We start from the raw sequence: 27,066 nt of genomic DNA, 5'->3' as shown, positions 1-27,066 counted from the left end.
CTATATGGTTTTATTGTACTAAATGTTGACTGTGATGATGTCAATATGTTATCCCCTTGTTTCACGTCTTCTATCTTATATGATAATGATGTGAATATGATGGCATGCTAGACTTGGTCATATGAGCCAACAATATATGAAAAGACTAGCCAAAAAGGGCTTGTTGGGCAATATTGAAAAGTTGATTTGTCCATATGCGAGCATTGCCTAGTAGGGAAAATGACAAGGAGACCATTTGGAAAAGGTAAAAGAGCTGAATTTCCTCGGCATTTAATCCATTTGGACATCTGTGGTTCAATAAATGTGAGAGGAAGGCAAGGGGCTGTTTGTTTCATCACTTTTATGGATGATTCTACTTGATTCGGATGTGTCTATTTGATTTCTCATAAATCTGAAGCATAAGTTGTTTCAAAAGGTTCATGAACCCGATTGAAAATCAATTAGACAAGAAAATAAAAGTATTTAGATCCGATCAAGGTTGAGAATATTTATCTGATAAGTTCAGAAAATTATGTGATGAAAAGGAATAGAAAGATAGTTGTCTATTCCGTATACTCCTCAACAAAATGGTGTTGCAGAGAGAAGAAACAGAACCTTACTGGAATGGTTAGGTCCATGAAGGCGCATGCTAACTTACCCATCACTTTTTGGAGTGATGTGCTGTTAACTCGCCTAAATACTTAACCGGGTGCCTTCCAAATCAGTTAGTTTCACTTCATATGAGTTATGGATATGTAGAAAACCGGACTTAAGTTTACTTAAGCCATGGGGTTATGCTGTCTATACTCATATGTCCTCTCACAAGTTTGGGAAATTGAGTCCCATATAAAAGTAGAGTATTTTAATGAGATACTCCGAACACTCAAAAGGGTATGTGTTCGTAAGTGAGCAGGAAAGTGGGAGAATAACTGAATTTGAATCATGTGGATGTCACATTCTTAGTGGATGAATTTCCTAAGAAGGGCGAAATAGGGGAAGATCACTTCCTATTTGAAACCTTGGATTAAGATTATGATATTAATGGAGTTCATCCAAGTGGGAGTAATATAAGATGTGATGAATTGAATTCAACACATTCTCAATTGCAACCACCTGATGTGACGACATTATCATTACCTAATCCAAGTGGGAGCATAATGGGAAATGATGTGCTAAGTGTACAATCTCCCATACGGTGAACAAGTCACTAAAGTATTCCCCGTCGATGTTTTGACATTGAAAGGGAAACTTCTATGGTTGCTCCACAAGATGAGGATGAGCCAAGAAATATTAATGAAGCTCTAAATTGCCCTAGTAAGGAGAAATGGATTTATGCAATGAAAGAGGAAAATGGAGTCAATGTAATCAAACCAAGTCTGGGAATTGGTTGATCTGCCAAAAGGACGCAGAGCCATTGGGAACAAGTGAGTTCTCAAAATAAAGCGAAAGGCTGATGGCTCGATTGAAAGGCATAAGGCTTGCCTTGTGGCGAAGGGGTATAATCAATAGGAAGGAATTGATTATGAAGATATTTTTTCTCCTATAGTAAGATTTGCCTTGATTCGCATAGTTCTGGCAATAGTGTTTAGTATGGATCTTGAGTTACATCAAATGGATGTAAAGACTGCTTTCCTCAATGGAGAATTAGAGGATGAAATATATATGGAACAACCTGTTGGTTTCATAGTGAAAGGCCAAGAAGAAAAGGTATGTCGACTTTGAGGGTCGATATATGGCCTTAAGCAAATCGTGCCAAGACAAGGATATATATTTTTCATAATGCCATAATGGCATATGACTTTACAATGATAGATGATGATCATTGTGTATATATCAAAAGATCCAAGGATCAATTTGTGATCATATCATTATATGTTGATGATATACTAATTGTCGGAAGCAATATGGAGCTAGTCAATACTGTCAAAAGTTGGTTGTCTTCCAAATTTTGAATTGAATGATATGGGATTGTAAACCCATTGACGCTCCTATTGCAAAAGGTGAAGGATTGAGCCATAGACTGTCCAAGGACTCCACAAGAGAAGGAACAAATGAAACATGTTCCTTATGCTAGTGTCTTAGAAGCTTGTTGTATGCTATGATGTGTACAAGACCCGACATATGTTTTGCAGTTGGAATGGTGAGTAGATACTAATCCAATCCAGTCAAGCACGTTGAAAGCCGTTAAGTGAATACCGATGTATCTAAAGTGGACTGCTGATTATATGTTGAGTTATTATAGAAAAGATATGCGACTCTAAGGCTATTCTGATGTTGATTGGGGAGGAGATTTAAATGAAAGGAAATCTACCTCTAGGTTTGTTCTCTTACCGAATAATGGCACCATGTGTTGGAGCAGTAAGAAACAAAAGTATATAGCCTTGTCCACGATGGAATTGAGTTCGTGGTATTATCAGCATCAGTATAAGAAGATGTTTGGCTTAAGAGATTATTGGATCATTTAGGTGTTATTGGAAATGCTGCAGATTTGTTATTAGTTAACTATGATAATCAAGCAGCAAAAGTGTACACTAAAGATCCAAATATCATGGCAAGACCAAACATATAGATACCAAGTATAATTTTGTCATGGATATGATTGCACGAAAAGATGTGAACTTATAGTACATACTACGCATAGAATGGTAGCAGATCCTATGACAAAGCCAGTACTTAGAGATGTGTTTTGTGGCCATGTGAAATCTCTAGGATTGCGTAGAGGATGATGTACTGAATATTGTAATTTCCCTAAGAGTTCACATTTGATGAATTTGTGTTTTCATCATTAATGCCTATGAATCTTTGTTTGATTTTTATGCATCTTAATGCTCAATGCATTATTTTAAGTTAGAAGAAGTATGTCGGACAGATGAGATTAGCCCACTCACACGGGTAATCGCCTCTATTTACTGTGTGATAAATAGAGATGAGACTGTTTTTAAGCTTATTATCTGGGTGATAATCGAGAGCTCAAGCTTAAAACACGTATGTCGCCTTAACCGGGTGTTAAGATGAGGACATGATACTTACTATATCCGAAAGTAAAATACCCCACATATTTTACTTTATCTCTGTCTATGATGCCGATGTGAGTTCTGATGAATTTTGTAAATGAGTAGATACGTGAACTCAAGTTAGACATTGGGTATGTCCGAACTATCATCTGTACGGTATTGAAAGGTGTAGACATACGCTCCATGGGAAATGAGTTAATACCGTAATACGTATTTCATACTACGTATGCATGAGACGACCAATAAGAGTGGCAAAAGTTTGATCTCAACTTTTATGTCGTGTGAGACTCTTGAGGAAGAGAGTTCCTCAATTTCTTAGTCCCCTCATGACTCTTACTTATTCTCAAGATTTCTATTTAGTGTTTGCTATCTTAGGATGTTGCCAATGGTCATGAGTTTGATTCGATCTAATGGGGCATTTCTAGAAAAGCAAGCTGGACTGAAATTGAGAGTTTGAAGGAAAGAGGAAGATCGATTTTGGAGAATCACATTTTAGTTTTGTATTCACCGGTTAACCAATTATGACTGTCTTTGTGATAATCATAATTGTGAATACAATATATATATATCATTGTTTGAAAGAGATCAAGAGAGATAAAAATGTGATCGATCGATCTAGGGTACGCATACTAAATCTACTCGGAAGTGATGCCCATTATGAGCTGCTATGTATTCCTAACAGATGTATGGCAACGAGCTCTCAAAGTATGCTGGTCGCACGGATTATTCACCGGTATGAATGTTGAATAGAGGTAAAGAGGATTATGTTCGACCCACCATGTTAAAGAGAAAGTCTATGATGGATTTTTCTCAAATGAGGCTAAGTAGGGCCTGTCCGCCCATGTTGGTTTTGTACCACCATGTGCGAGTGGGAGATGATAGATTTATGAGATGGGCCCGAGTTGGCCCATCAGCTCAAATTGGGCCCAAAGGGCCCCCACATGAATAGGCCCGTGGAGGGGGAGAGGTATAAAAGGGAGGAGAGAGAGAGAGAGTACACAACGTTTGACAATTCAACGACGTCTTCTCCCCGCGTTCTCTCTTCCTCCAAAAAGAAAAAAGAAGTTCAAGGCACTATTTTCTCATTCAAGTCATCATCAGATCGAACGGGGCCAGAATTTCTTCCTCTTCTTCGGCATTGGTGTTTAATCTGTGGCTAACAAGGTACGCTCGAATCCGTGGTGTGCTTTACGATCGGTGATACGTGTCGTTTTCTTGGGCTTCGCTTCCGCATTGATTTAGGGGTTCGATTGAGTATCGAATCCGTTTTTCGGGGATCAGTCATTCCCAACACCACCCAATGAAATCCAGGAAGAAGAAGAAGCTCCACATGTGCAAGTGGGTCGTGGACTTCCTTTTTCGTCCTGCTACAAAGCCACTAATCAATTTTCTCAAGGACGATACGTGCTGCATCAAAGGGGTGTAAAATAAAATCCCACGAAGAAGGCAACGCTGCCTAATTACATCACCAAAGGCACCGAACCACTGATCAATTTTCTCTATGACGAGAAGTTGTTACAAAAATTGGGTGTGACATTAGATCCCACGAAGAAGATAATTTGCCTAATTACATCACCAAAGGCACCAAACCATGCCCATGATAAACACACGCACGTGTATGTATACATACATTAAACTAGGAATCCCTGTGTTCACCGACTCTGACATGGAAATCCATTCCCATGTTTTTGCCAACTCAATTAACCAACTCCAACGAGGAAATGTTGTGGCTTGAAATGTTCTAATTCATGAATTTGATTAAAAAAATAGTAATTTGCAAAAGCTGAATTACCATTTGGGATCGGGACGAGTCAAGTTTAAAATTTTATAGAAAACTAGAAAAGGACACGAAATGATATATTATTCAGCTGGATCACATAATATGGGGGAATTTATTCTTGTTTTAGTTTCTTACGGGCACAAACAAAAGAAGTCATTTGAAAAGAGAGAATTGGGAAAGCAGCAAGAATCAATTCAAGCAATGTAGGGAATAATGCTGTAGGGACACGCTCCAGATAAGGCTGGAGCCGAAAGGGGACATGATAGAGATCCTCGAGGTGTGCAGAAATGAGGTGATGGAATGGGATCAGTGTAAGTGCTAGTATAAACATCTAGAGGGGCTGAATAGGTGTGAAGACAATTTTTCACAAGAAACGGTAGATATATTTTAGGTTCTAAAAACTGAGTCTGAAAAACAATAGACTTTGAGCGAATTCAAACTTTAGCAATTAAATAGAACTATGAACAAAATAAAGGAGTTCAGGGAAGAGAATAAGAACACAGTAATTATAGTGGTTCGGCTTGAATCAAGCTTACGTCCACTCTCCACGCTGAAAACCTACTGGCTGGATTCCACTAAAAATCAAAAGAGATTTTACAGCTTGTGATATCAACTTCACAGTGGAGAGTCTCTACTGCTTTCTCACGAAGTCTCACTATGAGTTTCTCTCTTTTGTATACAACTTTAAGCTCAATATATCGACTGACAAAAAAATGGTAGGGAAGGGTTAAGGATTTACCCGGTGTGAGATATCACATTGTTCGAGGAACCCTAGATGCTGTCGGAGTAAAGGATCGTCAACAAGGGCGTTCTAGTGCGTTGTAGATTCTTATCCAAGACTTGTATCATTTGATGATACCATGTGAATCGCTAGAAACATGTGAAGTGTATGGCTAACCCAATAACGAAAGTTTCGTAAGGGGACTGGAGCAGGCTACCATGAGACAAAAGATCTTCTTTCTAAAGAGATTCGATTCGGAACTATTATATGTCCAAGGTTCAGACTTTGAAATTTTTCTTTTACGCACTCTATCGAATAACTGGAGAGTCCATCTTAAATACTCATTCATGCCTTCTCGACCATTGGCACTTTCCAAATGAATTCTTCCAATCTACCCGTTGGATAGAATCGATTAAGGAGATCTCAAGTCGTTTGAAGATTGTGATAAAAGCTCGTCAATCTCGTTCGCCTATACAATCAAGATCTTGGTTTCCATAAGTAGATTTTTTCCATATTTACTTGCAATTCGAAAAGATTTGATTTATCTAAATTGATTTCAATAAAGATAATCAATCCTGTAAGTGATATGTCCAACCAGAAAGCCATCCATAAACCATACGAACTGAACTCCTGAAGAGATAAAAAAAAAAAATCTCACATCTGAATAAGTCTTCATTCTTTAGTAGCGTTCAGTCTAGAATTTATCAATGTGGGCAAACTTTGACACAAAGTCTGGAAGTTTTCAGACTTTGACACTAAAGTCTGGTCGCCTTCAGACTTTGATATAAAAATCTAGAAATCTTCATAATAGACTTTGAATAAGTTTTGTCAACTTCAAAATGATAAAGGAGTTTTCTCTAACAATCAACAAGTCCCATGCCCTTGATTTGAAACTTTTAAGTGTAAAAATGTTAACTTTGATTTGAAATAATGTGGAAGCTAATCAATCTTGCAATCCAAATACAACGCAGAGAGAACGAAATTACCAAAAAAGTCAACGAAGAATAATTATGAGCCCGAGAATATATACATGGTTCGGCTCAAATGTCGATCTTCACTCTATAGGAAGAGCCAGCCACAAAGAATCTATTAATTAGTTGGAGGATTATAGAGTTTCAATCACTCACTCTAGCACTTATAAACCCTAAATTACATCCAAACTCACGGTATTTAGTTTCACGTAATTTCTGCACAAAACAATTCGCGAAGTATTTTCTCGTGACTTCCACACACACGCACCTTCAGGAAGACAAGCGATCTCAATTGAATGCACCGCACAAAGCCACCCAATGAAATCCAGGAAGAAGAAGAAGCTCCACATGTGCAAGTGGGTCGTGGACTTCCTTTTTCGTCCTGCTACAAAGCCACTAATCAATTTTCTCAGGGACGATACGTGCTGCATCAAAGGGGTGTAAAATAAAATCCCACGAAGAAGGCAACGCTGCCTAATTCCAACAACAAAGGCACCGAACCACTGATCAATTTTCTCTATGACGAGAAGGTGCTACAAAAATTGGGTGTAACATTAGATCCCACGAAGAAGACAACTCTGCCTAATTACATCACCAAAGGCACCAAACCATGCCCATGATAAACACACGCACGTGTATGTATACATACATTAAACTAGGAATCCCTGTGTTCACCGACTCTGACATGGAAATCCATTCCCGTGTTTTTGCGTACTCAATTAACCAACTCCAACGAGGAAATGTTGTGGCTTGAAATGTTCTAATTCATGAATTTGATTAAAAAACTAGTAATTTGCAAAAGCTGAATTACCATTTGGGATCGGGTCGAGTCAAGATTAAAATTTTGTAGAAAACTAGAAAAGGACACGAAATGATATATTATATAGCTGGATCGCATAATATCGGGGAATTTATTCTTGTTTTAGTTTCTTACGGGCACAAACAAAAGAAGTCATTTGAAAAGAGAGAAATGGAAAAGCAGAAAGAATCAGTTCAGTCCTTCCTTTAAATTTACCTAGAAAATAATTACCAAAAAAGTCCTAAACCTTTTGCAATTATGCCAATTCAATTCTAAACTTATTTTTTTGACCAATCGAGTCCTAAACCTTTTATAATTGTGCAAGTTCAGTCCTTCCAACCAAAATTGGCCAGCTGGCACTGACGTGGCCGTTGGCCGACGCCGGCAACAAATTTTTTAATAATATTTTATTTTTTCGAATTTTTTTTTATTAATTTTTTTAATCTTTTTACATTTTTCTCTCTCTTTTTTTCCCCCTCCCTCCTTATTCCTCTGGCTCCGGCAACCAGCCAGCCCCTGTCAGTCATCAAACTAAGGCGGTTAGGTGAGCTTGCCTCGCCATTATTGGGTGAGGGTGAGCTCGCCTAGCCATTAGCAGGGCGAGCCCTCGCCAGATCCGACAAGGGAGTCCTCACCTAGTGACAACAAGGCAAGCCCTTGCTAGATCCGGCGAGGGGGGCCTCACCATCACTTATGGGTGCCACACTTGGAGGGTAGGCCGAGGGCAAGGGTGGTGTTGATCTTGAGGCCAAGGTTGGGGTTGTCCCAGTCCCTGATGAGGATGCACCGACGATTCTTGCTCTTCTATAGCATCACCTTCCGCAGTCGATGGTGGGGCTCTTGGTGTCCCCATGCACGTACGACAAGCAACTCACCAACCCAACCAGTTGGTCCGCACACTCCACCTAGACTAGCTCACACTCGCCAGACTAAGCAACGGCAAGGCAAGCTCGCCCTCGCCTAGTGATGGCGAGGTGAGCTCACCCAGTCGCCTTAGTCCAGCAACTAGCGAGGGCTAGCCAATCGCTGGAGCCAAAGGAAGAAGAAGAAAGGAGGAGGGAGGGAAAAAAAGAAGAGAAAAATGTAAAAATAATTAAATAATTCAAAAAATAATTCAAAAAATAAAATATTATTAAAACATTTGTAGGCGGCATCGACTGGCCAATTTTGGCTAGAATGACTAAACTGGCACAATTGTAAAATGTTTATAACTCAATTGGTCAAAAAAATAAATTTATGACTGAATTGGCACAATTGTAAAATGTTTATGATTTTTTTGATAATTCTCCCCATATCAAATCTAATAAGTCTTTAGAAAAGAAAAGGAAAAATCTTGAAAAACCATTCCTCAGTGGAGTGCCAAGCTGTCGCGACCTACCCCTCGAGAGGGGAGGGAACACGCTTAGGGGTATTACCTAAAATATGAGCCTAAGGCCCATGATTAGGCGCGGGCTCTCCCAAGCCCATAACTCGCGTGACATTTGGGTATTTTAAGAATTTTGCAAAAATGAGTCACCACTAGCCTATTGGGGTCGACTAGAAACCAAATGAGGCATGAGAGTGTGCCTCACTTTCTCGTAACCAGAGAACTAATCATCTTGGACAACCAATACAATTGTGCCACGTCAGCATTGAACATCATCAACAAACATAGGGTTAGCGTAAAATGATCGTGATTCTCAAACATTAAACCGATGCATCTTCCCAAACCCTCGTCTTTGTTCCTTTTTTGTTCATTCTTTCCTCATCCTTTCACTAGCCTCCCAATAAAATAAAAACGGTAGTCTTCATAAGTGTCATCGTTCCCTTGTATCTCCAAGTGATTGTCCAATTCTATCCTTTGAAAATGGAGCAATAGTGCACGAGAAAGTAGTTATTTTATAAAGCCGTCACTTTAGTAGAAATTTCGAAATAAAATAGATTGTTGTAATGCTTTCTTATTTTTGCAATGATTTTTCACCTTGTCATTTATTCATATCATCCACGACCCAAATGTTATCTTCTTCTTTTGCCAGAACCATTTATGATTACGCAATCCCACATTGACAAGCAAATTTTATTAGCAAAACTATCTTAAGTTAATGTGAAAATAATGACAACAGATTTTATTAATATAACAGTCTTAGGTTATCGTAAAAATAATAACTTATCATGAGTGATAAATTTTTGAAGGGGTGGGTCCCACGATAATTTTTAATTATTTTTTATTTTATTTTTTGTGACTATAATAGATTAACGACTGTGTCATTTCACCACCTCATGTGGTGGCCACATTGGCTCGAGCTCCCTCCCTCTCACAAAAGGAGAGGAGTTCGAATCCCAGCGTGGTCGCTAGTGGTCTTAAGTGCAGTGTCGTGGTGGTGGGTCCTGCGCTAGCACCGCCCCAGGTTTGCGTGTCGGCTGTCGTCTTTCGACGGTTCCTAGGTCATAAAATAAAAAAAAAAAAAAAAAATAAATGATTGTGTCATTTCTCTTGCAAATATATGTGGATGGTGTCTCTTCTTGTCCCACTCACATCGCTTCTTCATTCTTCCTTCTTCCCTTTCCTTACGCAATGTCCTCATCCAACCCAATCCCAAAACCACGCTCCAACCAAAAATCAGAGACTATAGCCATGGGCGTCACCAACACCACGCAACAATCCTTCGACCGAGCCCAAGAGCTCAAGCAATTTGAAGAATCCAAGCTCGGCGTCAAAGGTCTCGTCGACTCCGGCCTCACCTCCCTCCCACCCCTCTTTGTCCACCCGCCTGAGACTCTCTCCACCCTCAAGCCTGCCCGCCCCAAGCCCGACTCCATCCCCACCATCGACCTCTCCTGCCGTGACTCCTTCCGACGGCCCTCCGTCGTCGCAGAAGTGGGGCGTGCAGCTTGCGAGCTTGGCTTCTTCCAAGTGGTCAACTACGGCGTGCCGACGGAGGTCCTGGACCGCACGATCGCGGCGATGAAGGCCTTCCATGAGCAGCCGATAGAGACGAAGGCAAGGATCTACCGGAGGGAGATGGAGACCAGCGTGTCATTCTTCTCCAACTTCGACTTGTTCCACTCCAAAGCAGCTAGCTGGAGGTCAGCCTTGAACCACTTCAATTGATTTCGTACTATTTCATGATTTTGATGATAATTAGTTGTTTAGCAAATGAGATGAACCGATATATCATATATGACTGAAAGTAAGACGATGACAAACGAAAGAAAAGAATCACTTCAACCAATGCACAGAATTATAATTAGGGATGAGTAGGGTTCTAGAATAGAACCAAGAATTTGAGAACCGGTGGGAATCTATCCGATTTTAGGTTCCAAGATATGCAGGATAGGTTCTAGGTTCCAAAAATTAACAACTTATTTGAACTAGAGTCCAAATTCTAAGTAGATAAAACTTGAAATAATTTTGTGTTTCTTTTAATATATATGTCTTTGTGTGATGGTGCGGTCTAGTCTAAATTTCCATTTTATGGTTGGACTTTTTATTTTGTCAATGCTCCATATTCTTCATTTGTTTAAATATAAGTTGTAGTCAGTTAATTTCAAAAACAAATGGTGGTCATTAAAAGTGATGATTTATTATAAATGTTCAATTAATAATACAGATGGAACCAAGGGTTGATCCTAGAACTGACTTTGGAACTTGTGACAAGATAAATTTTAGGGTATGTAACGTAAGTCCCAACTTTTAAAAATTGAGGAGGTTCTAGGTTCCAACCTATATGGAGCCTAAAAGTGCTCACCCATAATAATAATAATACAGGGACACACTCCAGATAATGTTGGGGCCGAAATTAGCGGACGTGGAAGAGATCCCCGAGGTGTGCAGAAACGAGGTGTTGGAGTGGAATCAACAGGTTCAACGGCTGGGGAGCCTCCTCTTGGGGCTATTGAGCGAGGGGCTGGGATTGAGTGCCGACAAGCTACAGGAATTGGCGTGCTTGGAGACGAGGGTCATGGTAGGGCATTACTATCCATACTGTCCCCAACTCGATCTGACAGTCGGCCTGATGTCCCACACAGACCCAGGAGTGATCACATTGGTGCTGCAAGACCAAATCGGTGGGTTGCAGGTGAAGCATGGTGACGAGTGGGTGGATGTGGCGCCCATCCCAGGGGCTCTTGTTGTGAACATCGGTGACACCCTTCAGGTGAACTCCTGTCAAAGACTAGGACTTTCTCCAAAGCTCCTGAGTAAGTTAGGTTAACATTCTACCATGAAATGAAAATCTTATTATGTAAATTTCGAATTTTCCAGATCATGTCCAATGACAAGTACAAAAGCGTGGACCACCGAGTGTTGGCCAACCCCAACCGAGAGCCACGTGTGTCGATAGCAGTTCTCTACTACCCAAGCAATCACGAGAATGAGTTCGGACCGTTCCCAGAGCTTGTGTCCTCGGATAAGCCCGCTGCTTTTCGGCAGTTCACCATAAGCGAATACATGAGGAGATTCTTTACTAAGGAGTTGGACGGGAAAAGTCTGATAAACTACTTCAGGGCGTGATTGAGAGGTCCATAGGCCAAAAATGGTGATAAAAGAATAAGATGCATCCTTATAATAATGAAGGAAATACTGGATTCCTCCCTTAAATTCTACTTAACCTTGTGTTATTATTGTTCTTGTAGTGGTTAATTTGCACTTATTGTTTATATATTCCTTGTGTGACGGTAACTTTACATCAAATATTTTTTATAATTAGATAAAAACCATTTCTTAAATTATACGATCTTTTATATGATGACCTTCGATTAAGGTAATTTTTTTATTTTAAGTAAATATTAGTAATGATATTTAGCTTTTAGCATCGTAAAAAAAAAATTCATAAAACAAACTTTAATTGCGCCACTATCTAAATTTATATCAATAATTCTCTTTAGTATATTTCCCTCGGTTAAGATAAAAGCAGTTTCCACTATCTTTAATTATTTATACTATTTTACTAGGCAGAGTTTTTTCCTTCAAATAATAACGGCAAACCTTAATCAAACCTTTACACCATTCTCTATTAGAATTATAGATCTGTCATTGTTTAAAGGATTAATATGCAAAAAAAAAAAAAAAAACCCAAACTAATATACCTCTACCACATTTACCAAAACTAGTTCTAGATCTATCATTGTTTAAAGGGTGAATGTGACACGAGAGGACCATTTTGAGATATTTATCACAAAAAATTTAATTTGGGATATATGTGACAAGGGTTTAACAATTTTGGGTTTTTTGTATGATATTGGCCCTTGTTCAAAATTAAGGAACTAGATAATGTTTGTCGCGAGCTTTCTATCAATAGCTAATTTGCTTGAACCCACCCATCGAATCATAACTTATCGCGACTTTTAGTTTCAACTACCCAATAAGAATGTGGTTGGGAATATTTTCAATCTTTGGTTCCTGTGTATTTTTTGAAATTAGAAATCACAAGCTTTCTTAGTATCAAGAATCATACCGATCAGAAGTCACATGGACGGAAATAAAAATTAAAATTTCATGTTGTTGTAAAACAGAAAGAATCCGACCTCATATTTGATTGCATATAATTCTCTATAGGGTGACCTTTAACTCTCAAAACTTTCAAACATATTTCAACTTGTTTGAAGGTATCCAACCATATGCTATTAGCCCAATCTAATACTTAATTTGTTTTTAAGGAGTTCAACCATTAAAGTTAGAAGGCATTGATTCAAATTGATGTTCATTGATTTGTATTTGTGAATAGTATGGATCATGAGCCTTTTGCGGATGCAAGAATAATACAAACCAAATACCAAACCAAAAAAGTTCATAAGATTGAAATTTCATAGAATTTTTAGAAGAACTAATTATCTTGGAAAATTAATAAAACTGTGTCACGTCATCGTTCACGTATCGGCATTGCGTGTCACGTACAAGCATGGGTAGGTGTACACTATTCGCAGCTCTCAAATATTAGACCTATCAATAGCTTCTCAAATCCTTCTCGTTGTCCGTTCTATCCCCACCCATTCTCTAGCCTTCCAAGAAAAGAAAATGCAATAGTCTTTTGATTTCTTTGAAGTGTCGTCGTTACCGTGTCTCCAAGTAATTCTTCCAAATTTTATATTTGGTAAATATGGAGTAATGATGCTTAAGACAGTAGTTATTTTTCCTGAATTGATGCTTTCTAAGCTAAAAAGAAAAAAAATGCCGGGATTTTTATGTTTAGGGATATTTGGAACAAAGGATAAATTTTTCCAACATCACCATTCATACATTATATATGTATGTATATATAAAAGAGGATGATTTTAATGTTTAGGGATATTGGAAAGACGAAGAAATTTATCAACATGGAGATTCAAAACAAGCCTTAAAATGTTTAAGCCTTTACGACGGTACGTCAATTTTTTCATCATATTAATAAGCCAGAAGCATGACAGACAAGACGCCCCCAACATTTCCATTACAATGAATGGACAATCTGCTGCAATCATGTGGCATCGTTTACACCGTGGGCAAGTCAATTACGTCTTTTGAAGCAAAAAATAATTATTCATGTAAAATAAATAAGACTTCTTATTTACATGAGTTATTTTGTAAAAAATCCATCAATGGATAAATGTATTGATTAACAGCTTTATCTCATCTCTAACGTATTTCAATTTAAAATAGTGAATTCTTGTAATCTCATAAACAACCTAACAAAAATATAGTCATATTTTCTTTTTTCGGTACATATGTGTGTAATCACTTCAATTATGTTGAAAAGTTGGTTCTATTAACTAATGATTTAAATGTTTCATGCCAAGATGATTTTATGAACCAAATAACCACTTCGCCTAGATATAGGTTGTTTCTACTTCAAGCTAGGGCCCGATGTGTGAGGGAAAAATTGTTAAGAGTTATCTCACATCAATTTTGGAATGGACTAGTGGTCGGTTTATAAGTATAAGAGAAAATCTCAACTTTTGAATTAGCTTTTAGAGTGAGAAAGGGCCAAGACCACTCAACAAAATCAAAATTAGGTGGTGAGCTTGGGTTAAGATTTGTATAAAGGAGGTGATTGGTTGTCCTAGAGGTCTAAAATCAACGTCATCATTAAAGCCGAAAAATACCTCGTAAAAACAATAGTTTTAAAGGCTTGAGGTTCCCCATCTAAAGGATATTGCGTTCTATAGGCTTTTGTTGACTGAACTTCCTCGTGACCTCTCGTTAGGACAATCCAATGTGTATTGTACCCGTTTACAAGACATTGTTCCAAAAGGCAATCAAAAGTATTCTATAAAACATGGTCCATGTGGTAATGGCACATGCAGAATATCTATTCACCAAGGTTCTGACTTGGAAACTATTTAATCATCGAGTTGGTCGCAAAACAAATAATTCAATATTCCAATTTGGAAAGTATTCAAGTAACAAGCCATCTATTTGGTATGCCAAATTTAAATCCACTTGCTACTCATCTATGTTATGATTATAACAAATTTCTATAACTTAGTCAAATTGAGCATAAATTGGGAGGTGCCTCTAATTGTAAAACAAAAACATGTGTGCCTAACATAAGATAAAGATTAATTTATTTGGAGGCACTTTAAATATATATATATATATATATATATATTTCATTAAGGTAAGGAATTATAGTAGGGCCTGAGAAATGGGCTTTAGTACATAAAACCTGCCAAAGGGCTTGGGGAGGAGACAAGGCCCTATTTAGAGGTAAAGTGTTTCTCCTATAGGTTTTGGCAACCCAATCCGCCACTCAGTTGGCCTCTCTAAAATGATGGGCTACCTAGATATTTAAGAAGGAAAGTAACAAATCCTTGTATTTCATGATAAGAGTCTGAGCTTCCCTAGGGAACTGATCTAGACTCCTTAAAGCATTGATCAAGTCTAAGTTGTCAAACTCGAGTAAAAATGCTTTGTTGATATCTAAATTTTTGCGTATTCTTGATTTGCATATTAGGAGCATTTTCATAATAAATATGTCCACATAAATCGCACTCAAGTTGGTCCAGTTATGAATTACAATTAGCCCAAGTGTGTTTCACTTCAAGAGAGGCAAGTCGAATCCCACACTTAAAAAGTACAGATCTTTAGCTATGGAAAAGAACAGTTAATCAAAGTGAAAATCCATCATTATCTCAAAGTGACATTAGAAATTCCCAAGTGGAGAAAGACCATTGTTTAAAAATAATCATATTTTCGACAGAGTAAGATCAAGTGATAACAATCAATGGAACGATTATAATATAATAGTTCAATAATTAGTCGATATGATCTCTTGTCATATTTAGAAAAAATTTATCTTGTGCAATCTAGATGGGTTGACTCGTTAATTTATTTTCTAATTGTTATGTAATTCGTTACGGCATCTTGCCTTGTCTACCTTCAAAAGGAAAAGAGAGGGAGAGCGTTGAGGCCCGGCGTTATCATCTCTCCCTTCGGCGTGAAATCCCTCGTTACGCGATGGCGGGGTTTGACTTTGACCGATGAACAATCACGCTATGTCCTTCGTTCATGTCATTCCTCCTTCCCCCAGTATCTTTCCTCACACCCACCACCACCACCACCACCGCCGCCCTCGCATACATCGATCGAACCAGGAATCGGAGTCGAGCCATGGGCGTCACGGACAGCGGTGGACAGGCCTTTGACCGAGCCCAGGAGCTCAAGCAGTTCGAAGAGTCCAAGCTCGGCGTCAAGGGCCTCCTCGACTCCGGCCTCGCCTCCCTCCCTCCCCTCTTCATCCACCCGACTGAGACCCTCTCCGACCTCAGGCCCGCCCGCCCCCGCCCCAGCTCCATCCCCACCATCGACCTCTCTGGCTGCTGCGACTCTGCCCGCCGCCCCGCCGTCGTCGGGGAGGTGGCGCGCGCCGCCCGCGAGCTCGGCTTCTTGCAGGTGGTCAACCACAGCATGCCCGCGGAGGTCCTGGACCGCACCGTCGCTGCCGTGAAGGCCTTCCACGAGCAGCCGGCGGAGGCAAAGGCGAGGATCTACCGGAGACAGTCGGACACCGGCGTGTCCTTCTTCTCCAACGTCGACCTGTTCCTCTCCAAAGCGGCGAGCTGGAGGTAAGTAAGCCACGAGCATGTGCAATCAAATTAATGAAATTGATGAAAATTAGATTTGTAAAAGCTAGATCGGCAAACGACACTACTGAACTGATGTATCATATTATGTCTGAAAAGAAGGCAGAGACACATATTGATGTGTTGACTGTCGTATTGACAAATTATGCATCGTACGGTTAGAGAATTCATTTTGACCAACGAAAGAAAAAATCATTTGAAGAAAAAAGAATTGGGCAAGCGAAAAGATCCAGTTCAATTAATGTCCGGAATGATGATATGCAGGGACACGCTCCAAGTAAGGCTGGGGCCAAAATTAGCGGACGTGGAAAAGATCCCTGAGGTGTGCAGAAATGAGGTGTTGGAGTGGAATCAGCAGGTGGAACGGCTGGGGAGCATCCTGCTGGGGCTGTTGAGCGAGGGGCTGGGATTGAGTCCCGGCAAGCTGCAGGAATTGACATGTTTGGATATGAGGATGATGGTGGGGCATTACTATCTGTACTGTCCTCAGCCCGACCTGACGATCGGCTTGACATCCCACGTAGACCCAGGAGTGATCACGGTGCTCCTGTAGAACCAGGTCGGTGGGTTGCAGGTGAAGCACGGCGATGAGTGGGTGGATGTGACACCAGTCCAAGGTGCTCTCGTTGTGAACATTGGTGACATCCTTCAAGTAAACTCCCTTTGAGGACTTCGCATCTGAGTAAGTTGAAAAGTTACACTACTATGAAATACAAGTCAATTCACGAGCTTTTGATTTTTCCAGATCATGTCCAACGATGAGTACAAAAGCATAGACCACCGGGTGTTGGCCAACCCCAGCCAAGAGCCACGTGTGTCGATAGCAGTTTTCTGCAACCCAAGCAATCGTGAGAATGAGTTCGGACCATTCCCAGAGCTTGTGTCCTCAGATAAGCCCGCTGCTTTTCAGCAGTTTACCTTAAACGAATACATGAGGAGATTCTTTACTAAGGAGTTGGACGGGAAAAGTCTAATAAATTACTTCAGAGCATGATTGAGAGGTGCATAGGTCAAAAGAGGTGACAAAAGAATAAGATGCTTCCTTGTAATACTGAAGGAAATACTGAGTTCTTCCCCTAAACTCTACTAGACCTTGTGTGATTGTTGTTCTTATAATGTTAATTTGCATATATTCGTTTGCACATTCTATGGGTGACAGTAAATTGTGCGATGGATGAAGTTTGCTCGCTAAACTCATTCCACAGAGACTGAACCAATCACAGACATGGGAACTCAACAGCAAGATTGCACGAGATGAATATTTTACTGTCCACTGGAAAATAGAAGGCAGTATCCTGGAAAACCTATAGAGGCAACGAAACAAATGAATTTGATTCTTGCCAAATACATGTACAGGCATCTATACTCACGTCTTCCCACTGCCAAACCATTCAGCCATTTCTTCATCGTCCTCAAAGTCTGGTGATTCGGACTTCCTATAAATTCTGGATGAGCGTGGCTCGTCTGGATTTGCCTTTTCCTCTGCAGTCATTCTGCTTCTTTCCAGCATCTTCATTTTCCACATTTCCCTCTTTTCTGTGTCACGAGACACATCGCTCATGCCTCCTGCAATTGGAAAATCAAGAATTCCAGAAACCTCTTTCGATGAGTTTGTTAACTTTGGTTTCTCAGTGACCCCATTCTCTCCATCCACAAATCTCCACCTATTTGTGACTCGCATTTGACTATTTCTCCTCAGAGACCACATAGAATTTCTATCTTCAACGGCTCCATGACCTTGATTGTGATTTCCAGAATCATAATCTCGTTGAGACAAGCCCTTTGAATTTGATGCTTTAGGCCTTCTATAATCACACTTCAAGCATACCGTATTCCTTCTAAAGTTGATGTAATTGCACCTACCAATCACAGATCCATAAGGGCAGAACAGCTCAGGAACAACTATAACTGCTCAATGTAGGAATTAACTAAAATAATGGATTAGCAAGAACTCACGATTCACATTCCCACTCCCCAGGATTGAGTAGCCTTTCCGGGGGTTTCTCTTTGCACCGTAAACATCTAGTATTCTTTGCAAAATTTAAGAAATTGCATCTGCAAAATGCAACAGTTTCTATAAGCAAGGAGCTCTGCTCACCACAAATCAGTGAACAAGTGAGAAAAGGCATGAGAAGCAATCACTTGTCACATATCCAGTCTCCTTTCTTTAGCGGAAGATGATCTTGGTCTTCCTGCAGTTGATTCAATCTTTCCTGAGAAAAAGTATCGCATCGCAAGCATTTGATGTTCTTAGCAAAGTTTAAGAAGTTGCACCTGCCATATGCAGAATCATATCAAATATTCGGAGCAAAACTCAAATTAATCAATAGGATGTTAACAATTGCATTACTTGGGGCAATGCCAATCTCCTTGTTTCATTGGAACATCTTTGTAGCCTTTCTCTTCCGAACTTGAATGCAAGGATAAATCACCAGCTGGGGTGGATTTCAACGAATCAGAGCCAAGTACATCGGTGCCATACTCTGCCATTTGCTTTAGCAGTGCTCTGACTGATTCCTTAACTGTTCTAGTCAGACATGGTTTATTCTCCACAGTATCGCTTATGGGGTCAAGTCCGTATGTCAACAAGATTCGCATAACATCAACTGTGCGCCCTCCTTCATCTTCACACGCCTTCACAAATGCTCTCTCACAGTTTCCCCTCAAGTTGCAGGAGCTGCAAACCTGGCAAAGCAGCTGTCTGTAATGAATATGACTGACGAAACCATATAATCTAATGATTACTGGAAGTCTTTAAGAAGAGGACATACATTTCCCTCATCGATGCCCACATGTGCCCTCAAGCGCTTACCAGAGTTCACCACTTTTCTGTCTGTGCTGGGGCATCCACACTCTGCTATGACCTGAATATGTTTCTTTGACAAATACCTATCAGGAAATGTCTTGTTAAAACCTTCTGACTATGAGTTAAGCGACCGTTTCTATTTGCAAATGAGGAAACCTCCGGTTTCTCAAGTAAAGCTACGTTGTCGGATACCTATTTGGTGATGATATTGCGTTGGACAGTCATTAGCCACATTGAATAGCTAACCTCCAAATCAGAATGCATACCGTCAAATTGATTACCAGCTAAATTCTTGATATGTATTATTATCACATGCCCAATGTAATATGAATTGCCTCTTTTCAGGTTACGTCATCAAAAATCTTCGGCTCCAGGTTCTAGTCAAATACTTCATTTCGTGAGCAAGGCATAGTAACATAGAAAGGCCTGATAGTGGATGGGTAAGCTTGAAACCTAAAGGCGAGTCCTGTGGATTCTCTTTTCTAGGTAAAGGAGGATGCACACAAGGCACCATGTTGTTGCCACTATGCAGAAAAAGATGAACTAAGATGCCAACAAAGGTGCTTTTAACGATATTACATTTAGCTTACTAACAGAATTCTGGATAAAAGAAAGCTCGGGAGAAAATGTCTAGTTTCTAAAAAATGGTTGCTTGTATCACTTACAAAACTGAACAAAGAAAAATATTTTCATCATCCACGAAAATATTTAGACATTTATTGTTATCAATTATGAAAATATTTAGCATTGACTAATAATTTCAAACGATACAAATAATCATTTCAAAGAAAATATTTTCTAAATCATTCATTTTTCGTGAAAAAAAAAAAAAAAACAAATTATAAATCTATAGATATATGATAATAGGCCATCACTTCATAGTTGACGCGACCTGGTGATATTATCCAAAACAACATGACCATTCACAAGCTCCTAGGAAAACTATCTATTCTCTCTTCTCCAGGTTTTCAAAACGAACAAAGAAAGAAGAAAACTCCTTTCCTTCACACTGTTGTGATTCTTGGCCTGGTTTGAAGACGGTGGAGTTCCGTTTCCTACAAATAGCAGGCTCTTGGCCTCAAAGCAAGTGAAATATAAATTGACCAGGAAAGACAGTCAAACGTGACACAGTTAGATCTCTAAATGACAATGTGATGGTGGGTATGCAAAATCTAACAAGAACCTGGAAAAACTCTGAGCTTTCTTGAAGCTCGTATGAGCAATCCCTTCCCTACCTACCCACAAATATATACTCCTCAAGAAGGCACAGAGGTCTATACCTCACCATCATTACCAAAGCCCACCGTCTCTGTAATTAAATCAAACAGGTAAAGCGCACCAACCAAAGGGTCATCACATTCAGTACCTCATAACGTCGTATCTGTCGCGGGCGAAATTCAGGCATGCGGTTCTAATGAGATTCGAATCTTTCGGACCCAACTCCACATTCTGGAACGGGTTGCCCTCCGCATCAAAGTAGCCTCCCTTCAACAGAAGCACCATCAAATCCACCCACTCGGGCCACGGATGCGATATCTGAGCCGCCGCCGACTCAGAGTGCCCCGTCCTATGGAAGTTATTCTCCATCCCCGGAGCGAATCGGGGAAATGGGTTGATTGGTTTCGAAGACTCGATCTCCCCAAGCACATCGTTGTTGCCAGAGAAGTCGAGCTCGGAGTCGGGGTTCGGGGCATCGGTGTACTGGCGGGAACGAGCGGAGGTAACGACGAATCTGAGGTTGGGGAAGTGATTTTTCAGATGCCGACGACTTGTTGGGAAGAGCTTGTGCATTGAGCCTGAGAGGACGCGAGCTTTGGCGGCAGATGGGCACGGAAGGCTCGCGTTTGGACGTTTGGGAAGTTGACGCAATGACAGGCTACCCACTCGCATACTGTGGAAGGAGAAATCTCGCGCCAAATTACATTGCCCAAAGACATGGGGACATTTTGGCCCAAAGGAATAGGTTTACCAGCTAAAGTTAATCGTAATTTTGAAGGATTTCGATCCAAATTTGAAATTACAAATTAGACAGATTGCAACCCCACTTTTTCTCCCCACTTCTCTCTCTCTCTTTCTGCCAACGGTACACCAGCGCCACCGTGCCACTGTTGTCCCAATATTTTCTTCGGCACGACTGTCGTATGTAATATTTTCTATATCGCGCCTCGCCACCCAGGCCTCCCATCACTATTGCTTGCCCCCACAAAGCTAATCTCTCTCTCTCTCTCTCTCTCTCCCTCTGCCTCAGCCCCAGCCGAGGTTACGAACCCCTGGCGTCACCACCTAGCCTGGAGCGATGCCAAATTTGGTGTCGGCTAAGGTCGTTTCTTTCTTCCTCTGCCCCCGTTGAGTATTATAGAACAGACAGCTTGATGGGTCGCAAACTCCCAACCAAATTAACAACCACCACGGTCACAACCCTCCGGCATTGTATAAGGCATTGGCTAGGTCAGGCCTTGGCTCAGCAATGTCAGCAGCATGGCCTGGTTAGACTCGACGCTCAATGCACAATTAGAGAGAGAGAGAGAGATAGCAGCGGGGGCTCGGAGACAGACCGACAACGGTGGGGTCCCTTGCAGCCGGCAGAAGCTCGTCTAGGCGTGCTCGTGGTGTATGATACCAGTTGTTCGTGCATAGTGTAGTGCTAGTGGTGGTCCTGTGTAGACGAGCGAAGGGCAAAATGACAGTAAGAACATTCAAACTGGGAGACTTGAGCAGGAAATTTGACATTACAAGGATTCATCTGCACCAAAATACTAGCGCGAAGTACCATCACATAATCAAATGAACCCAGAAAACAATTCCTAGAAAAATAAAACTAGAAGCTATTTTCCTTTTTATCTGAAAGAAAGGCCGAGGATGAGGACAACTCTTTAAGTCACGATTTCGCTTAGCCTTTTGCAGACTGTTTCTTTCGACAGCAGCGACTTTATTCTTCTCGACAGGTCTCTCATCACATCTACGATGAGCGACTTCTTTTGAATTCTGAACGTGATAGCTAGCTTCGTTGTATCAGGAACACCTTTCTTCAACATGGATTCGTCCTCCATTATTTTGGTGGGAAAATGTTCCAATGCGATCACGCAGAGAGCAATGATGGCACGAAAGGCAGCCACTTCCGTCGCAATTCAGCATGGAGCCTCAGCCGAAATAGATTTAAGAGTGCTCAAGTCGTGTTTTTGCACCAATTCACTTTCACTTTCGAGGAGTACCCTCAGAGCTGCCAGCAAGCGGCCCTCTACCAACTCTGGACCTCCTAGAGTTACCTATAATTCAAGAAAAATTGAAAAAGAAACTGCATATTGTCAGAAAGGATCAGAATCAACAAGCCAATATAGATGCCAACAAGATCTCACAAATAGAAGGGTAAGAGAAATGCATCTATAGTCATGTGGCATCCCTTGATTCTCAAAGTTAAGGCAAATTTGGGCATGAATTCTGAAATGCCGCAAGAGCGGTTTGATCACTTAAAGTACTCTTCTGGAACATAATAAAAATATAATGATGGATAAAACCTTGAGATCTGGAGTGTCTCCATATAGATTTAACTGGGACAAGATCTCTTGCTGCCATGGAGCCGGTGAAGAGAAATTTGGTGACGAAACCCCAGCAGCCAAACTTGCAGCATCTAGAAGAGCGCCGTCGTACTTAAGTTCGATAGTGTCATATCGATTTGAAGGTATAACAAATCCATAATCCAGAAGAAAAAGATCATTGCTCAAACAACCATAATTAAGAAGCAAAGGATCGTTTGCTCCGATTTCTTTCTCGGCAACAACCTGGAGAGAGCTGTGACACATGAGACCAAGACCGAATACTATCATAACTACATAACGGCTAGAAAAACTAGGGACCGTAAGTGAACAGAACCTTTTCCCACCACCAAAAAAAAAAAAAATGGAACAGAGAAAGCAAAATTGACAACAAAATCAAGAATATGCAAACATGCCTTGACTAGCATTTCTGGTTGTTCTTCACCTTGCTCCTGGACAATACGTGCATTTGGATCAAAGCTGTGGTTGCACATATCTATAAGAGGAAGCATCATAGGCACATCGCTATAGGCCCCTGTTACGGACTTCTTTCCATATAGCCTAAAGGCCCTAGATGAGACAGCTGACATAGCCCATCCAAGTGAAGATGCATTAATATTTTGTCCTCCAAAAGGATGATCCTTCATGTTAAAATCGCTGATGGCATTCTTGACTTCCTTCTCAAAATCAAGAAGAAATTGGCATCTCTTGTTTACCTGGCATGAAATAAAGGCTTATCACATGACTGTTACCGAAGAAGAAACCTTGTGTAAGGCATCACCAAGGTCACCAAGAACATACATATGCTATGAGCTCTAATGCAAGGTCATGATGTCCGAATAACACAACATCCGATCATTTCTCAGAAGAAGCAGCTACCAGTTTCACAGGTAAAATGCTAAGTTTCTGCCACGTGTACAAACAGAGAACAATCTTTTAACAGGTCGCAAAAAGAACAGAATGCTAACTATCCTCAGTGTTATTGCTATACAACCAAGAAAATTCAGTAGTGATCGCAAGGGGGGAACTTGACCAGATCCCGTTCCAAAGAAGCCTATGCCTATCGTCTCTGCAATCTAGAAGTTGAAAGATTCGGTGCAGCTAGCAGGATCCAAAACTTTTTAACTCTGGGTTACTTGTTTCTTTGGTAGCAAGGCAAAATTTGGCTCGGATGCCTTCCCTGAGTATTTGAGAAATAATAAAATGGGGGAAGCGTTTCGTTTCTTCCGGAGCGTTGTCTTTCTGAAGAGATTCAAATTGAAAAGAAGGGGGCTAGCCATTTGAGAGGCGAGACCAACCGTACTTAAGGTGGATTCCCGTTGGAAAATTTAAAAAAGAAAAAAAAAACGGAGGAAATGAGGAAAAAGGAAATTTTCTTGTAAAATGTTTTGCTCTAAATTGGGTATGATTTTAAAAAATAAATAGTAGAGGTGTTAAATGGGTTGTGCAACCCATTTATGGACCCATTTAAGCATAAATGGGTCGTTAATGGGTCGCTTTAAGAAATAAGGTACCCTGATGGGTTTTAAAATAAAAGAACTAAAATAAATGGGTCTTAAATGGGTACCCATTTAAAACCCATTTACAAACCCATTAAATCTAAAGATGGGTTGTGCAACCCATTTATTTTTCTTTTCTTTTTTTTTTTTTTTTCTTTTTTTTTTCTTTCCTCTTCCTCCTGGGTCGCCAAAGACGGCGATGGCCGGGCGACCGGCCGGGCGACCTCGAGGCTCGAGCCTCGCCGACGCCGCCGAGCCTCGAGCTCGCCGGATTTGGGAGGCGGAGGCCTCGCCGACATCCGGGTGAGGCGACGGCCTCGCGACATCCGGCGAGGCTCGAGCCTCGCCGATCCGGGCGAGACTCGAGCTCGCCGGATCCGGTGAGCCTCAAGCTCGCCGGCGTCGGTGAGCCGGCGAGCTCGAGGCTTGCTCGTGGCCGACCGCCGGCCGCCGTCGTGGCCGACCGCTGGCCGCCATCGTGGGCTGCCGGCCAAAGAAAAAGAAAAAGAAGAAGAAGAAGAAAGAAAAAGAAAAGTTATATTTAAAAATTAAAATTTTATTTAAAAATAATTAAAATTGATTTTTTAAAATAATTATTTTAAAAATTATAAAAATTGTACATTAAATTTGTGTTGTATTAAATTATTTTAGCAATACCATTTTTTAAATTTATATATATATATATCTATATATATATATAATAAATTAAGTTTAATTAAATGAGTCGGGTATGGATTGGGTATGGTCGGGTCGGGTATGGGTCAAATTTTTTGCATTGCAATAAACGGGTCATAAACGGGTTAAATGGGTCGATTTGGGTCGGACCATATATGACCCGACCCAAACCCAACCCGACCCACCCGTTTAACGGGTTTAAATAATAAAGGGAGGAAAAAGGGAAAATTTGGTCATAATCTTGTGCTTGGAGTCGTAAATTGTAAAGCTATTTTATGACTTGAAAAATTTCTTTTTAATCGATGCCTTATGTCCATTTCCAATATACTATACATGTAATCTTTAGATGGATAAAAAGAAATTTTATTTCTTCGGGCAATGAATTTGAGTAGTGTGTAATCAACATTAAAGAGAGATTCGACAACTATGGACAGGCTACTCTGATGTGGTTTGGCGGAGGTGGCACTAGCTTGTTGTAGTATGAAGAGTGTGGAATTACTCCTTAACATTTTGATGATGACTCATTTGAGTATCTAAAGCTTGATTTTGGTTAATTTATTGTTAACGCTCAAGAAAGAACATGCAATCAAATCCTAAATTCATCGTTGAGGGTCTCCTATCTAAAAACTCAGATGTGCCTTCTAATTGATTTTTTTTCCAGGTCGGGACAAATAGGAAAGTCACGTAGGATTTCCAGCATGAAAAACCTATCAAGGGTAAGTTGTCACTATTATAAAACTATATTTGAGAAATAATAAAAAGTGGGATTACACAAAGGAATTATTGCTTTGAGGCCAATAAAGGAACATTTGTCACTATCTTTCTCGGGTTTATAAGTCGAGAACTTGGAAGATAAGACAAGATAGAATCACCTCCACTCCTTCAAGCAGTAGCTTCTTTGTGGCATTCCCATTTTCACTCAAACCGTCCCAATCAGAAGAGACTTCGAAAGAGAGTTGTAACGTTGGCTTGGGAGAAGCTCGAAAGGCTTAAAAAAATTTCAAGAGGGTTTTTAAGAGTGAGTGATCATCATGGCATCGTGACCAAGTCACTCGATCTTTCGAAATCGTTTGGCCTTTGAAACACAACGTATCTCGAAAGTTACTTGACTAATCATTTCTGTATGGGAGCTTTGCTCATCTCTCTAATTTCCTTAGCACTTCCGATGATTTTTTTACGCAAGCACTTGGACTTTGATAATTTTTCTTTCACATAAGATTCAGCCTTTCGGCTCTTTTTCTTGGTAGGCATTGGCCTTGCTTTTACCACTTGCTTTTTCATGCCCCTAATTTTGTCGAACTTTTTGCTTTTTGAATTTTTGGAGCTCTTATGACTTTCGAGATACTTTTCACGTTTTCTCGTAAATGTCAATTATATGTGGTCAATCCTTATACCTTGCCCCAGTGAAGGAAGTTGATCACCGCTCGAGGTTCAGAAATGAACAATCGAGCCCAAATTGGTTAAAGCAACAAGTATAAGTGTTTGGGTAGAGAATGAAATGCTCTTCTTCACCTTGGGATGAATCAAGCTCTTATGAGAATTCCTCTGAAGCTATCACCAGAAGATTGATTCCAGTAAAAGTAATAGAATTTTTCTTAATCTTTCGTTTTACAACACGACCGTAACCTCCTATGTTGCCCTAATTTAGGGTCGTTCTCAATAGGGGTACTTTGAAGGATCATCTTTATTTGGCCCAAAGGGCTAGCAAGAGATTAGTACGGTGCTTGGGATTGATAAAGGAAACGCCTTTATCATTTCGATTTTTGCGCTCAATGGGAATGAATCATTCGTCTTAAGAGAATATCATTTTTCACTCAACTCTCAAAAGTGTTTGAATGATGTGTTTGGATATAGCTTACCTTTCTCCATCCTAAGCACTTCTTATTTGGCATGGTTAACGTCTCCATTTCACTCTATTGAGATTGTCTGAGTAGATTAATCTCCACAGGAAAATTTGATTCAAAATGAATAACCCACAAAACAAAAAAACAATTTTGAAACAAAAAGGATGTTCAAAAAGTTTGTAGAAACTTTTTTTCTCAATTATTCAATTTTGTGCTTGTTTCTAGAAAAATGCCAAAGGTTCTTTTTGTAATAGAAATTCTCCATTTTTTTTCATTAATTTTGAGAAGAAGGGTACTTACCTGCGGTATGGTGACTCAGTAACCCTGTAAAGAATGTAAAAGAATGTGTTAGTGCAAAAATCTTTAGGGATTGAAATGTTGGAAACTATGCATTATTACCCTTCAC

General features: G+C 40.2%; 2 protein-coding genes and 2 pseudogenes across 2 annotated transcripts; 2 read left to right on the top strand and 2 right to left on the bottom strand.

Annotated features, from left to right (window-relative positions):
- Window positions 1–9,878: 9,878 nt before the first annotated feature.
- Window positions 9,879–11,769, top strand: LOC104435427 (1-aminocyclopropane-1-carboxylate oxidase homolog 4-like). Its single transcript, XM_039307126.1, has 3 exons — window positions 9,879–10,330; window positions 11,013–11,400; window positions 11,508–11,769. The coding sequence occupies exons 1-3, from the start codon at window positions 9,879–9,881 to the stop codon at window positions 11,754–11,756; spliced, it is 1,089 nt and encodes a 362-aa protein (XP_039163060.1). The 3' UTR covers window positions 11,757–11,769.
- A 3,867-nt stretch (window positions 11,770–15,636) lies between these two features.
- LOC104435428 lies at window positions 15,637–17,452 on the top strand (annotated as a pseudogene).
- Window positions 17,453–17,524: 72 nt separating this feature from the next.
- On the bottom strand, window positions 17,525–21,121 carry LOC104433034 (zinc finger protein VAR3, chloroplastic-like). The gene is made up of 6 exons (XM_010045654.3): window positions 20,476–21,121; window positions 19,075–19,192; window positions 18,654–18,988; window positions 18,446–18,577; window positions 18,260–18,358; window positions 17,525–18,162 (listed from the first exon to the last, which is right to left on the bottom strand). Exons 1-6 carry the CDS (start codon window positions 20,997–20,999, stop codon window positions 17,670–17,672), a joined length of 1,701 nt encoding a protein of 566 aa, XP_010043956.2. The 5' UTR covers window positions 21,000–21,121; the 3' UTR covers window positions 17,525–17,669.
- Window positions 21,122–21,982: 861 nt separating this feature from the next.
- Window positions 21,983–22,958, bottom strand: LOC104435429 (annotated as a pseudogene).
- Window positions 22,959–27,066: the final 4,108 nt, after the last annotated feature.

The sequence above is a fragment of the Eucalyptus grandis genome, chromosome 2 (genome assembly GCF_016545825.1).
Source record: "Eucalyptus grandis isolate ANBG69807.140 chromosome 2, ASM1654582v1, whole genome shotgun sequence".
Lineage (NCBI taxonomy): Eukaryota > Viridiplantae > Streptophyta > Magnoliopsida > Myrtales > Myrtaceae > Eucalyptus > Eucalyptus grandis.
This window is presented reverse-complemented; position numbering and strand designations above follow the sequence as displayed.

Coding starts and splice junctions, on each gene's coding strand:
- LOC104433034 (XM_010045654.3), bottom strand. CDS start 20,999: ATGCGAGTGGGTAGCCTGTCATTGCGTCAACTTCCCAAACGTCCAAAC. Junction 18,989..19,074: donor TGGGCATCGATGAGGGAAAT/GTATGTCCTCTT, acceptor CTGCTTTGCCAG/GTTTGCAGCTCCTGCAACTT. Junction 18,578..18,653: donor GGAGATTGGCATTGCCCCAA/GTAATGCAATTG, acceptor TGCATATGGCAG/GTGCAACTTCTTAAACTTTG.
- LOC104435427 (XM_039307126.1), top strand. CDS start 9,879: ATGGGCGTCACCAACACCACGCAACAATCCTTCGACCGAGCCCAAGAG. Junction 10,331..11,012: donor TCCAAAGCAGCTAGCTGGAG/GTCAGCCTTGAA, acceptor ATAATAATACAG/GGACACACTCCAGATAATGT. Junction 11,401..11,507: donor ACATCGGTGACACCCTTCAG/GTGAACTCCTGT, acceptor CGAATTTTCCAG/ATCATGTCCAATGACAAGTA.